Source organism: Halichondria panicea, chromosome 3 (assembly GCF_963675165.1).
Source record: "Halichondria panicea chromosome 3, odHalPani1.1, whole genome shotgun sequence".
In the NCBI taxonomy this organism is placed as follows: Eukaryota; Metazoa; Porifera; class Demospongiae; order Suberitida; family Halichondriidae; genus Halichondria; species Halichondria panicea.
The window spans coordinates 8,068,593-8,081,174 of NC_087379.1; the positions used below are offsets into that span (position 1 = coordinate 8,068,593).

The window sequence follows — 12,582 nt, forward strand, 5'->3', positions numbered from 1 at the left end:
TCCTAGCGTTTATAACAAAGCAATTGATTTCACCCCCTAGCTAGCGTTTATAACACAACGAAACAGTAATTGAAATAAGATACAGCACGAAGTATCTTGACACGACACACACACACACATATATACATGACAGATAGAATGAATTTATAATAGTCTGGTAGTAGCAGTAACTATTTAGTTTGTTCAGTAGGTTGTGAGGTGTAGCCATTAGATATCAGAAGAAGGAGAATGATGACTCACCACTGGCTGTCTCATCTCCCCCGAATAAGAAACAGAAATCTGTGTCTGCGTGTGTGTGAGGAGGTAGATGGAGTCATCGAAAACAGGCTTTAATTTATAATTTTTATAGCCCACACTTTTTGAAAACAGAAGATTTGGGCCCGAAAGTAATCGCTGACCTAAGCACATCATATTGTAGCACTATACCAACAGCTACTAAATGCATATTTTAGATTTGAAATTGAACGTTCCCAACACAAGTTATGGGCTAGCATGACAAAGAGCAACACAAATTGCTACTACTATACACAGCACACACCGTAAAAAGTGCATTTCTATTATACAGCATACTAAAAGTAGCCCCATGCATGCAAATGAGTTTACCTGTGGCTCCAGTGGTTGTCTTGCTGACGTCAGGTGCCTCATCTTGTGAGAACAAGTTGAATCCTCCTCCATCATCATGAGCAGACTCTGAGCCTAACCCAGCAAACATGTCCCCAGTAGCACTCGTATCTATGCAATGAGTGCATTGTCAATATAAATACATGGATAGTGAAGTACCTGGCTGATTCCCTAGTTCGGATAGAGAGCCTTCCATTCCATAAAACAACCCATTGTCATCTTCTCCAGTAAACTGCAAGTGTGTGAGTGGGTGTGCATGAAGGCTACATTACTGCAATCATTGTATGCAACTATATCAAAGAAATGGGAGAGATCTAGAGTGAGAAAGAAAAGAGGCCTGAGGCAGTGGGGAATAATGGGAAAATGAAAGAGTGGGGGACATAATTATACAGGGAAAGAAAAAGGACAAAACACAAATGAAATGCACGCGGTGAGCATCATACTGACATACCTCAAGTTGTTGCTGATCATTCACAGAGCTCTCCTGATAGTGTACAGTCTGCCCAAAGTCACCAGCATAGTCTGTGCACTCCTGACCACTGTCACTGGTGAACAGAGTAGCAAATGATGTACTCTCCTGAGAAGCATTGCTTAACTCAAAACCACCCGACTCCTGCTGCAATGTTTGATTATCCATTTCAGCCACAGAATCTTGAATTTCAATGCCTACATTATTTGTTGCTTTTGATAGGGACGATGGTTGCATGGGAGCTTGGTTATGACCAGCTTGTGGTACAGTGGTAGTTGGTGTCTGCACTGTTGATGAGGACTGGCTTGTCGCTAAGGTTGATACAGTAGGCCTAATATTCGGTGTACTAAGAGTCACTTGAGGTGTTGACCTGGCAGTGGGTGGAGTGAACGATAGCAACCTTGGCCTCTGTTGTACTGGTGTGTGCAATAGAGGTATGCACGGTCTAGGAGGTGTGCTAATGGCCAGGGTGGGGATCTGGAAGTTTGAGCGAGGTCGATTAGTAGGTACTTTGAACACTGGTGATTGAAATGCTCCGGGGGATTGTGATATGGAGGCCCTGATAGCGGGTACACGTGAGGGCATGGTTAGTTTAGGGATCTCAAGTTGGTAGCGTGCACGTGATGGAGTGCTTTGTTTCGGTGGTACTGTCAATGGTAGGATTGTTGGTGGTAGTATTCCAGGAGTACGTGGGCGTTGGGGTGTGTGGGTTGATTGAGTAACCATAGCTACAGATGTAGATTCCTCAGTGTCCATACGATTATCCTGTACGTAAATAATAATTATAGCAAAGCTAATATTAGAAGTTTTATTACCTGTACTTTATTTTGACTGTCTCGTTTCTCTTTTTCTTGTTGTTTTTTCATCTCTTCAGCTTTGATCTTCTCACGAAGGACCTCAATATCTTTCTCTAGTAGAGTAGCTTGCTGAGGGTTGTCTGTTGTCATTTCCTGCCTCACTTTAGTTGTCTCCACATGAAGCTCAGCCCTGTCAAAGATAGTAACACAATAATGTCCATAGCGAGGACAACCTACATTTTGAGAACAAATGCGACCAGGGAAATTCTCTCTCCTATGGAAACAAGATACAGTACTATCAATAAATAGTACATACATAGAATTATATACAAGTACCTTTTTGCTTTAGAGCAAAGATGGCTTCTTTTATTTGGTTGATGTTCGTTTCCAGAGTTGAATCTACAGAGAGGCAAGTGATAAGTAGTAATAAACGGATTGTCAATACTCTCACTCTCTTGGCGAAGATTGTTCAGCTGTGTCTCAGTTGCCTGGATGCCCTGAGCTTTCTCTGTGCTGTTGTACTGAACTCTGTATCTCTCCCAGACACTCTCATACTTGGACAAGGATTCATTTTGCTCCCATCTGAAAAACGCAGTCTCATAATTATTAATTAATGCAACTTGTGTGTACTTCTCTGACTCCACTTCTTTCTGTGTTGTGAGTAGTTTCCCCTTCAGTGCATCCTCATGATCAGCAAGGACAATAGCAGTGCGTTTCAAACTTTGGTGGATTAATTTTAATGTTGATACAGCAATGGAAGTCACTACCTTTCACAGTTGTCTCTGTTGATGAGGAATTGCTTGTGGAGTTGTTTTGCATGCTCGTCCAAATCACTGATTGTTTTCTGAAACTGGAGTATCTGCTTCTGCTTTTCTTTGAGTTGAAACTGGCAGGCTAAATAAAACTCAGAATAATTATTTTATACGACAATTTACAATCAGTTTACATTGTGCTCTTTCTTGCTCGGCTTTGATAGCCTTCAATTGATGGTCGTTCTCGAATTCTGCAAAACAAAGGAACGATTAATTTTAACACAATGAGCATAATGCATGTAACAGAACCTGTATTCTTCAGTATTTGGTCGAAGCCAGAGCCAGCTTCCTGTGCAGAGGTAGCCATTATTGTATTACTATGACAGCATCCTCTTCCCCTCCTTTGTCGCCTTCTTTGAGCTATGACAACGTCCTCTTCCGCTCCTTTGTTGCCTTCTTTGAGCTATGACAACGTCCTCTTCCGCTTCTTTGTTGCCTTCTTTGAGCTTTTAATTAACCCTCATGCACAAACCGCATGCATTTATAATTACTAATTCCAACGATTCTTATAATACTAGCCAGAGAGTTGTGTAGGTCTAAAGAGAGAGTACTGAACAGCGTTGCTACTACAACACGGAGACGGTGAAGCGGCCCGAATAAAGCCAATCGCTCTACAGAAGAAACCAGTGGCAGTGAACACAGCAGACAAGGACAAAGAGAATTATTATTGATTTTGATAGGAGGTGATTTGTCACATACGTTAATAACTAAATGCTCTCACTGGTTCACCTAGTACCTATATAAGCACACGCTTGATGTGTTGTGAATGACTTGCGTTACCATTCTAGTGATCCTGAAAGTGAATTTATTAATATAGCAAAACTTTCTCTCTAGCTGCTCGATCAAAACGCCAGCCATATTATGGAGGAAACGAAAGTCATATACTACATTGATGACGAGGAAACCCCGTACCTGATGAAGATAGGTAAGCCACCAGAGCTGGTTACCCTTGGAGACTTCAAGGGACAGCTCAATCGCACATACATCAAGTTCTTTTTCAAGTCAGAAGACGATGATTTTGGGTGAGTTTAAAAATGGGACGTTATATTTTATTTGATGCTCTTGGAGAATAATTATGATAGGCACAAGGTCCATTGATTACTAGCTTGAGTCAATTAAGTTCCTTGTAGGGAATTGCAATTCAAATACACACTGTTGATAAACTATATTTGTGTGTGCTTGTGTGTCAGTTTTCATCCTAATCTAATAATGGCCCCATTCCATTTCACACCTCAAGGTCTTAATGGATCCATTTCGCACTATTCACACACACACACTAGCTCTCCTTATGTTGTCTGTGTGTAGCCAGGCCCCCATTAGGATATGTTTGACTCAATCAGGTTTACTTGTACCGCACTGCATAGCTTGGCAGTGATGTGTGTTTCTTGGAAATTTCTCGTACAAAAAGCAAATTTTTGGGCACTTGCTTTCTTATTAAAACACCTGCTGCTGTGTTGGTCAATGTGTGGCAGGAAGGTAATATAATCATTGGTACTTAATGACATCCTTAGTGGATAGCCTAAACTATATGTTGTGGTGTTGAGGTCACTTTGATGTTTCCTTTGATCTCTGACCCACATCCAGGGGTAGTTGTGATCTAAGAGAGGCTCTGTCTTTATTCATAGTTTGTACAGCTGATTAGTTGCCAAGTAACTACTATTAACTCTTTAGCCTATTAACTCTTTTAGCCTTGGCCTGTATATAGAAACTGTGAACTGTATGTCTACCTTTGATGACTCTGGCCATCATTGTCATTATAGAATGTATATAGTAGTATATAGCGGGTAGATGAGGTAGACACATTCCCATAGCTAGCACTGTTGATTGGGATTAATGTCAGGAATTTCCAATAATGAGTTCACTCTTCTTTTGGCGGCTGTTGTTTCATGTGTTAGTGTTGTTGTTCCAGTGTATCTGTATCTGTAGTCCTGTCTCTTTGAAGTTGATTATCTGTGATCTTGGAACAGTGTTTGTTTTATCGCACTCAGCTGAAGTCTGTAGGAGAAAGGATAATTGTTTTGTGTATCAGATGTCAGTCCAAAATATGCAATATATATATATTATACAGTAGTCTATCCTTTGTACTGACAATTGGCATGTACTCTATAGCTAGTGTGTATAGCTAGCATGTAGCATATCTCTGAGATGGCTTATGTGTCATCTGTACGTGGGTGTGTGTGTGTGTGTTTGAAGAGGACCAGTTTCCCTGGAGCACCTAGGCAAGGGTTGCTAGTGGATACTGTCTAGCTGGCTGTGAAATGGCTTAGTTTGGTAATAAGTCTACTGAATTGAAAGGTGGATCTGGATATTACTATATACAGCTGTGTATCTCTTAGACTGACTGTGTGTGTCTTTAACTTCAGCTGGTGCTGTTCATTCATCTTTTGTTGGGGTATTTGGCAGGTGCTCCAGCACTTGTAGGGCTCCCAATGCTTTGGTCCTATTGAGCATAATAGCCTCAGAGGGTAGTCTGCTACACTGGCTGTGTGTGCCCCCATGGTTTCAGGTCAGCATACCCAGGGAAAATGGAATTAATTAAATTACTAATGACACAAATTCAGTTAGCTAATTATAGACTAATGCAAAACTCCTCTGTCTGTTGTGTGTGGAGCATATTATTTCAAGGGATTCCACAGGTAACAAGATAGTTTTTATATATGCGGGGAGAGATGCCCATACATTTTTTGTTATTTTTCACATCATGGTTATATTCACTGTGGCTTCATTATGTATGCAGTGTTGTTAAGGAAGAACTGGCTGAAGATGATGCTCTACTGCCCCAGGTCAATGGTCGCGTTGTGTGCTGGGTAAGTACCTCACTATATTACGGTGTGTGTGTTATGTCTATGTGTTATGTGGTGCTCAAGTTCAAAGCATATTTTGTGAAGGTTTTAGTGATCACCATGGCCACTGTTCTGTGGTTAATTGCTGACTATATAGATAGTCCAGACCTTGTTCTGTGTGTGTGTGTATTCCAATTAGCTCTAGTAGAATGCGTTTCTCACACTTATGGCTGGTGTTGCTAATATCACCACCTTAACACTCCAGCCAGGTGGTGTTGCCAGTAGTTGCCTACCACACTCTTCTCCCCCCCCCCCCAGTAGTTGCCTACCACACTCCTCTCCCCCAGTAGTTGCCTACCACACTCCTCCCCCCCAGTAGTTGCCTACCACACTTCTCTCCCCCAGTAGTTGCCTACCACACCCCCTCTCCCCCTCCAGGTGGTCACAGAGTCCAATGTGTCAGGATCTGAGGCAGGTGGCTCCAAGGGAGACTCTGAATCTGTGTAAGTATTCTACCTCCTAGTATTTGGCAATATTGATATAGAGGGTGTTGCATTGCAAGGCAGGTTAGATAATTTGTTTCTTGATGTGTGTATTAGTTCTGGTTAGGTTTGGCATGTGTGTAGTGTTCAAACAAGCCAGCAACGATAACTGTACAAGCTGATGGGATCAAATAAAGGCGCTGGCCACCACCTACATAGATACATTGCTGTATACATCTCCTGTTTAGTAGTCAGCTTGTACAGTGGTTATGATTGATGTGGTCTGGTGGTTGTGGTTTTGGTGTTGTAATCACATGATGTGTCTTTGATCTCACAGGAGAGGGGGTAAAGAAGCTGACGGAATGTCGATTATCTCAGGGAGTAAGTACATCTTGGCAAATTATATATAAGCTATGCCTAATTACAATAGTCACGATGTGCATTGCCAAAATCAAAAAATTCCTAGAATTTGTAATTTAAATAGTTTATTCCTTAACTTCCGCTATTCCTTGGTGACATGTACATGATTGTATGCCCACAAGCTACAATATTATATCCCCAACATTGCCATGTAATTACACACGTATATTTTCCGCCCACTCCACACAGCCTCTAAGGCCTCGCGTCGTCACCATCACAAGCATCGTCACAGCTCCTCGGGTCGACAGCACCGCTCACACAGACATCGCGTGGGCGGGGGAAGCACAGTGAGCGGCACTGATCTAGAGTCTGCCACGGACTTCACCACGGAAACAGAGACCTCTTGCTGCGATACTGAAGACGCTACAAGGTAAGCTTATAATGTATGAATCTGCACACACGATATTTATCCCATCATAATAATTATTATCGCTAGCTTACAGTGATACCTTCAAGTATGGTACAATTGTGTATTTTAAGTTTCAAAGGGGGCCTCTCACACACACACACAACGCCCCCTCTCACACTCACACACACACACACACACGCCCCCTCACACACACATACACTTTAGCCGTGTCAGCTCCAGCACTCTCACATCACTTAGACCACGCAAGAAGATTCTCACCAAACACCGACCCAAACTACCTCGAGTAAGTCTGTCCCTTTATCATCAATATGGCGTGTGTGCGTGTGTGTATGTGCACTGTGTGCATGTGCATGTGCGTGGGTGGGTGGGCGTGTGTGTGTGTCTGTACTAAGCTAGATTCAAGTGTACAGTGTGAATGAGATAACAATGCTCCAAACATACCGATTTCCATTTAGCGATTCATGCTTTGGTGAGAAAATCCCACATTGTATAAGGTCTCAGCTTTTAGCTCCTATTAGCGTGAACTATTGACTGGGCACTCAGACCATTTTATGACCCATTGTCTTGCAAGGTATACAAATCCCCCTTCACTACAAGGGTATTAGCAGTCATCAAAGCTGAACAAGTGTTAGAACACATACAGCCCTCTTGTTCACACAGAGGTAGTCTCTGTACTTGATTGCTTTGACTCGTGGCATACTAGGGCAAGATGAACGAATTAAAGGATTTGATTGCCAAGTATTTTGTTTGGAAACAGTTACTTTTGATGTATTTAACTTGTGATGGGCTTGTGGTCTCAGCATATGTTGTGGTAGTGTGTGTGGTGTGGGATAAGGCTGCCCCAGACCACAACACAATTCCTCAAGAAGCTGTGCAGTTTATACTTAATATATGTTACTTGATATTCTGACCTTTGTCTGTATACCATATAGCGGGTATATTTCGAGGGTATAAATGTTTGTGGTTTTCGCGGATTAGGCATGTACCGCGAATTTAATATCACATGCATGCATGCTGCAAAAAGGCGCTATTCCACGAAAATTAAATCTGCGAAAACCTTTCTAAAGGCATTTCCGCGAAGATTTGTACCCTCGAAATATACCCGCTATACAGTACCTTATGCACTACACTGTTGTGTGTGTGGGGGTGGGTGTGTGTGTGGGTGTGTACTGACTCCCCTCTCCTCACAGAGCATCTCCACCAGCACCATAACAACCACCACAATGACAGATCTCTCCACCACACAGATTGTTAAAGTCACACTCAATATGGGTAAGTAGTTATACTCTAATTATACAGAGTACGTTATTCGTGGCGATGGATGGATTCTCTCTTAATTCTTAAAACAGTAGTTTACCTTTTACACACTATTATAATTTGTACAAATTGGAGCAGATTATAATTATGATTTCTGTATAGAGTGATTAGACTGGTTAGTGTAGTACTCAGTGAATCACCATCATCACATGCGAACAGTTCAAGGTTTGTTTCTTCTCCTGCAGACACTGTTAATTTCCTTGGTATCAGTATAGTGGGACAGACCAATGAAGAAGGAGCAGGAGGCATCTATGTGGGCTCAGTCATGAAGGGGTGAGTATCGCTATGTGTGCATCTATTGTAACTAGAGCTCTTTGTTACATTGCAACAGAACTTTTATTCAACATAATTATTCTAACGGCCCTAACTTTAGTACCGTTGATCCGATATCAAAAATTTTATGATTTTCTGAAAGCTTAGGAAAAGACCTTTCAAATGGTGTGTTTCAATCCAAAATTTTGTCAGGGCCATAATTTGTCATTTTTCGGCCTTGGACCATGGGCTATTATTATTCATGGTATAGCCAAATTGGCAAATACTTTTATCTCTCAAATATGAAATTTGATGACAACTTTTGAAAGGTCTTTTTCTAAGCTTTCAGAAAATCATAAAATTGTTGAAATTGGATCCACGGAATTCAAGTTATGGCAGCTGAAAGAGTTCCCAAACCACACACACACACACACACACACACACACACACACACACACACACACACACACAGTGGAGCAGTGGCAGCTGACGGGAGGATAGAGCCTGGGGACATGTTGTTGGAGGTTAACGACATCTCCTTTGAGAACATGAGCAATGACGATGCTGTGAGGACACTCAGGGAGATTGTACAACACCCTGGGTAAGTCATCCATACCATACAGTAACAGTAGTGAGGGTCAAGTACTGGCAGCTTCTTTCTTCCTTGATCTCTCCCACTCTCTCTTCTTTCTTCCCTGGTGGCACTGCACATGTAGTGCAGCTAGCTAATGCTTCTCTTGTATGTAATTACATTACTCAAATTTATGGTGCTATTCTGATGTACAGTGTAATGGTGGGCATAATATTGCATGGTTGTGTACAAGTACATCACTCTGACTCTAGTAATATAATTAAAGGAAGGATACATGTATTAGGCATATTGGAAGGTTATTGTTTCATGGCCCCCCTCCCACTGTTGTGTGGCATGCTGACTGCCTTGACCCCTCCTCCCTCCTACAGGCCCATCACACTGACAGTGGCCAAGTGCTGGGAGCCAGAGCCAATAGTGCCCAACTTTGAGCCAAGATGTGAGTACACAAAACATCTGCTTCATATCATCATTAAGACTTCAAACATAACGAAATGTTTCGTCTAATTGTTGTTAGATGTGTGTGTCCATGGTACCTGTTATATCCACTGTTTATACAAATAATAACTATTATTATTATGACCAGTTGTTTTCTATACTCCAATCTTGTTATTTCTACTTGTGCAGTGGAGCCAATTCGTCCTATTGACCCGTCAGCCTGGGTCATGCAGACCAATCAGCATCAAGCTGACTACCAAGCCTATCGTCGCCAGTTTGCCGGGAGCCCCACTCTGAGTACTATGACCTCAAACTCCTCCCCAAGCCTCACCTCATCCATTCCTGAATCTGAACGTGAGTACATCACTCCCAGTATTAATCAGGTTTCAAATAATGCGACGTTCTTTTGATTGCTTTTTCGCATAATTCGCAATTAAAAGACATGCAAGAGTGAGCATGCGCGTGTATTTTCCCATGTGTTGTATGCATCGCAATAGTTAGAAATGTGATCAATATGCTTGTACCAGTGTCATTCACAATCAATTAACCTCGTATTCGAAACCTGATATAAGATACGAATAGCAAGCATTTTGTGATAATATACCCCCCCCCCCCCCCCCACACACACACACACACACACACACACACACACACATAGGTGATCTGGTAAAGCTCACGCTGACCACGCCCATGTATAGGATAGCGAAGGCACTGGCCACACCTAAATCTGGACTAGAAGTGAAAGATCGAATCTGGCTCAAAATGACCATTCCTAAATCCTTTATTGGTAAGTCAATATCTCAACCCCACACACGTGTGAAGTGTAAGGCTGCTGATTACTATTTTGTAGCATCTATGTAAATATTGTGATCCTTCCCGTAACTGTGCCCTTTGATAATTAAAACTTCACACGCCACGCTGTGACACACGCATACCTCTGCACCACAAAAGCCTAGACGTGTGGCTATGGCTGCCCACATTATAATTATACCAAATAGCGGGTAATTTTTGTGGGCAAGCTGACCTCGACGAAATTTTACCCACGAAAACCTAGGCGTGGTTTATTGGAAATCACGTACAGTGCCTGTAATGAAGCAAAAAATGACATTTTAGCTAATTTTTCACCCCACGAAAATTACCCGCTATACGGTAGTCGATATCTATAACTGTATCCATCATCCCCCCCCTCTCCCGTGTAGGCTCTGACCTGGTGGACTGGTTGCATACCAATGTGGATGGATTCATCGATCGCCGCCATGCTAGGAAGTACGCCGCTCTCATGCTCAAGCATGGTTTCCTACGTCACACGGTCAACAAGATCACATTCTCTGAGCAATGCTATTACGTGTTTGGGGACTTCAAGGCAGCTGCCAATTCACTGCCCTCAGGTAAGTACTTGTACACACACAGTGTGATGCTATGTACATACATGTAGAGGTATAGGGTAGTGCTTTTAATAACATGGATGTGAGGGGCTCTTAAATAAGCTGAAAATGAAATTATCGATAATAATTATAGTGGAGTACAACTGTAGCCATTTGTACTTGCTAAGAGGCTCTTGTGGCCATCTTTTTGTAACTCTGACAAATAAGTTGTGTCAGGAGTAACCTATTCCTAGGTCCTAGCTGACAGCATAAATATCACTACTTTAATATTACTTGTTGTATGTCTCATAAATTAGCGTGTGAGAGATTTCTATATAATTTGTATTCACACAAACTCCTCCTCCTTCAGAATTCAGTCACCTTGCCCTCAGCAATGACTCGGGAGACGCGGACACTCTGGGTCCGTTGCCAGGACAACACGGAGGCTGGGGTTCATCTGATGGAGAGTTCTCTGTTGCATACGAGTATTACCAGCACAAGCAGCCAGGGCAGATGTCCAACTCCAGCAAATCAAGCTCCCCATCTCCTGGTGAGTGGTGATTGAACCATCTAGCTAGTATCAGGATTTACTACTGTTAATATTCTTACATTGTACCCTTCCTTTCTTCCTCACTATCCACCACTCTCTCTCCTTTTATTTCTAAGCAAGCCACTTAAGTATACACTGTACATGTATATACTAGCCTCGATCCCAGGCCTCTTGGTGAAAAGAGGCCTGGGATCGAGGCTAGTATAATATTCGTCTTCTTGAAAGTGGCCTGGAATCGGGGCTAATATTATTATACTGTCATATACATGTATAGTTCACTTCTGTTACAACCCCGCCCCCTTCCTCTGCAGGAGACAAACAGCAGATGTATGCTAGCAGGTCATCTGGTAGCAGCTCCGCCAGTGGCACCTCTAACTCTCAACAATCTCGTCAACAACGCCCCTCGAGCGGAAACTCTAACTCTAATAACCGTGGCAACATGGCTGTTCATCCGTACAATCCTAACATACGTCGTTCACCATCAATAAGCTCGTCAAGCGAGTTTACGAGTGTCTCCCAGCAACAGATGCCCCCACCCCCGCCATACCAACATCCTCAAGGAGTTGGGGTTTTTGTGGAGCCGGACCGAGTCAGTGTACGTAGCGACCATATCGGGAATCTAGGTGTGACTGCTCATCTTGCCAACAGCAGAGAGAGCTTCCAACAAGCACTGGATAATCCCTGTGAATATTTCATTGATGTTATGTAGTGATGTAAGCCCTGCACATGTGTAGCTATAGCAATTAATAGCAATTAAAACTTCAAAAAAGACTGTTTAGATAATTATTGCATCATGTATCATTAGCTTACACTAACTGTTATTATAGATCTTTAGTTACTAAAACTGAATTTCTGTATACAGTATATATTATTTTTTCACTGTTTTTGAACTCTGGGTTTTTGTTTACTCCAGGGAGGGAGTCGCCAGCCCTGCTCACTGCACCACAAACTGTCCTCTGATCTGTTCAACAACTTTATGTAAGCAAGTTCCTCTCGTAGCAGCTGTACACGCAGTTAGTGTGTGTGCAGGCAAGTACTTTATTATTGGACACTTTAAAATGTATTATTATTATTATTATTATATTGTTTTGTTACATACATTCGTATTGTTGTTGTACATTATTATATTTGTTGAGTCAGCCAATTTTCTACCATGCACCTTTAATCTCAATAATTATTTAGAAATTGTTGATCAATCGCTAGCTGCATGTCTTGTAGGTTATGAGTGAGTGTTTGCATGCGTAAGGAAGACACCACTATATAAGTTTTGATCTTACAAGTACATGGGAATGAACACTGAGCCGTGAAGATACAGTCA

At 42.1% G+C, this 12,582-nt stretch overlaps 2 protein-coding genes across 3 annotated transcripts; one reads left to right on the plus strand and one right to left on the minus strand.

Annotated features, from left to right (window-relative positions):
* Positions 1 to 24: 24 nt before the first annotated feature.
* LOC135333594 (uncharacterized) lies at positions 25 to 3,042 on the minus strand. The gene is made up of 12 exons (XM_064528581.1): positions 2,949 to 3,042; positions 2,834 to 2,890; positions 2,655 to 2,781; positions 2,518 to 2,607; positions 2,339 to 2,469; positions 2,224 to 2,286; positions 2,125 to 2,161; positions 1,906 to 2,077; positions 1,073 to 1,855; positions 781 to 853; positions 604 to 732; positions 25 to 285 (listed from the first exon to the last, which is right to left on the minus strand). The coding sequence occupies exons 1-12, from the start codon at positions 3,004 to 3,006 to the stop codon at positions 215 to 217; spliced, it is 1,791 nt and encodes a 596-aa protein (XP_064384651.1). The 5' UTR covers positions 3,007 to 3,042; the 3' UTR covers positions 25 to 214.
* Positions 3,043 to 3,177: 135 nt separating this feature from the next.
* LOC135334193 (segment polarity protein dishevelled homolog DVL-3-like) lies at positions 3,178 to 12,408 on the plus strand. 2 transcript variants are annotated; one of them, XM_064529288.1, is made up of 17 exons: positions 3,178 to 3,382; positions 3,534 to 3,721; positions 5,437 to 5,506; positions 5,921 to 5,985; positions 6,302 to 6,345; positions 6,574 to 6,754; positions 6,959 to 7,037; positions 7,945 to 8,026; positions 8,257 to 8,344; positions 8,796 to 8,924; positions 9,284 to 9,351; positions 9,540 to 9,704; positions 10,009 to 10,137; positions 10,550 to 10,738; positions 11,085 to 11,264; positions 11,576 to 11,977; positions 12,178 to 12,408. In XM_064529288.1, the coding sequence occupies exons 2-16, from the start codon at positions 3,561 to 3,563 to the stop codon at positions 11,971 to 11,973; spliced, it is 2,028 nt and encodes a 675-aa protein (XP_064385358.1). In that variant the 5' UTR covers positions 3,178 to 3,382; positions 3,534 to 3,560; the 3' UTR covers positions 11,974 to 11,977; positions 12,178 to 12,408. The 2 variants fall into 2 exon arrangements, with proteins under 2 accessions (XP_064385358.1, XP_064385357.1); XM_064529287.1 differs by having other exon boundaries at positions 11,576 to 11,947.
* Positions 12,409 to 12,582: the final 174 nt, after the last annotated feature.

What these genes read in the sequence shown, in the direction of transcription:
- LOC135333594 (XM_064528581.1), bottom strand. Translation starts at nt 3,006, where the DNA reads ATGGCTACCTCTGCACAGGAAGCTGGCTCTGGCTTCGACCAAATACTG. An exon ending in CTTTGCTCTAAAGCAAAAAG is followed by an intron (nt 2,162 to 2,223) that starts GTACTTGTATAT and finishes TTGTTTCCATAG; the next exon opens with GAGAGAGAATTTCCCTGGTC. An exon ending in ACAGTCAAAATAAAGTACAG is followed by an intron (nt 1,856 to 1,905) that starts GTAATAAAACTT and finishes ATTTACGTACAG; the next exon opens with GATAATCGTATGGACACTGA.
- LOC135334193 (XM_064529287.1), top strand. Translation starts at nt 3,561, where the DNA reads ATGGAGGAAACGAAAGTCATATACTACATTGATGACGAGGAAACCCCG. An exon ending in ACCGACCCAAACTACCTCGA is followed by an intron (nt 7,038 to 7,944) that starts GTAAGTCTGTCC and finishes CTCTCCTCACAG; the next exon opens with AGCATCTCCACCAGCACCAT. An exon ending in CATTCCTAAATCCTTTATTG is followed by an intron (nt 10,138 to 10,549) that starts GTAAGTCAATAT and finishes TCTCCCGTGTAG; the next exon opens with GCTCTGACCTGGTGGACTGG.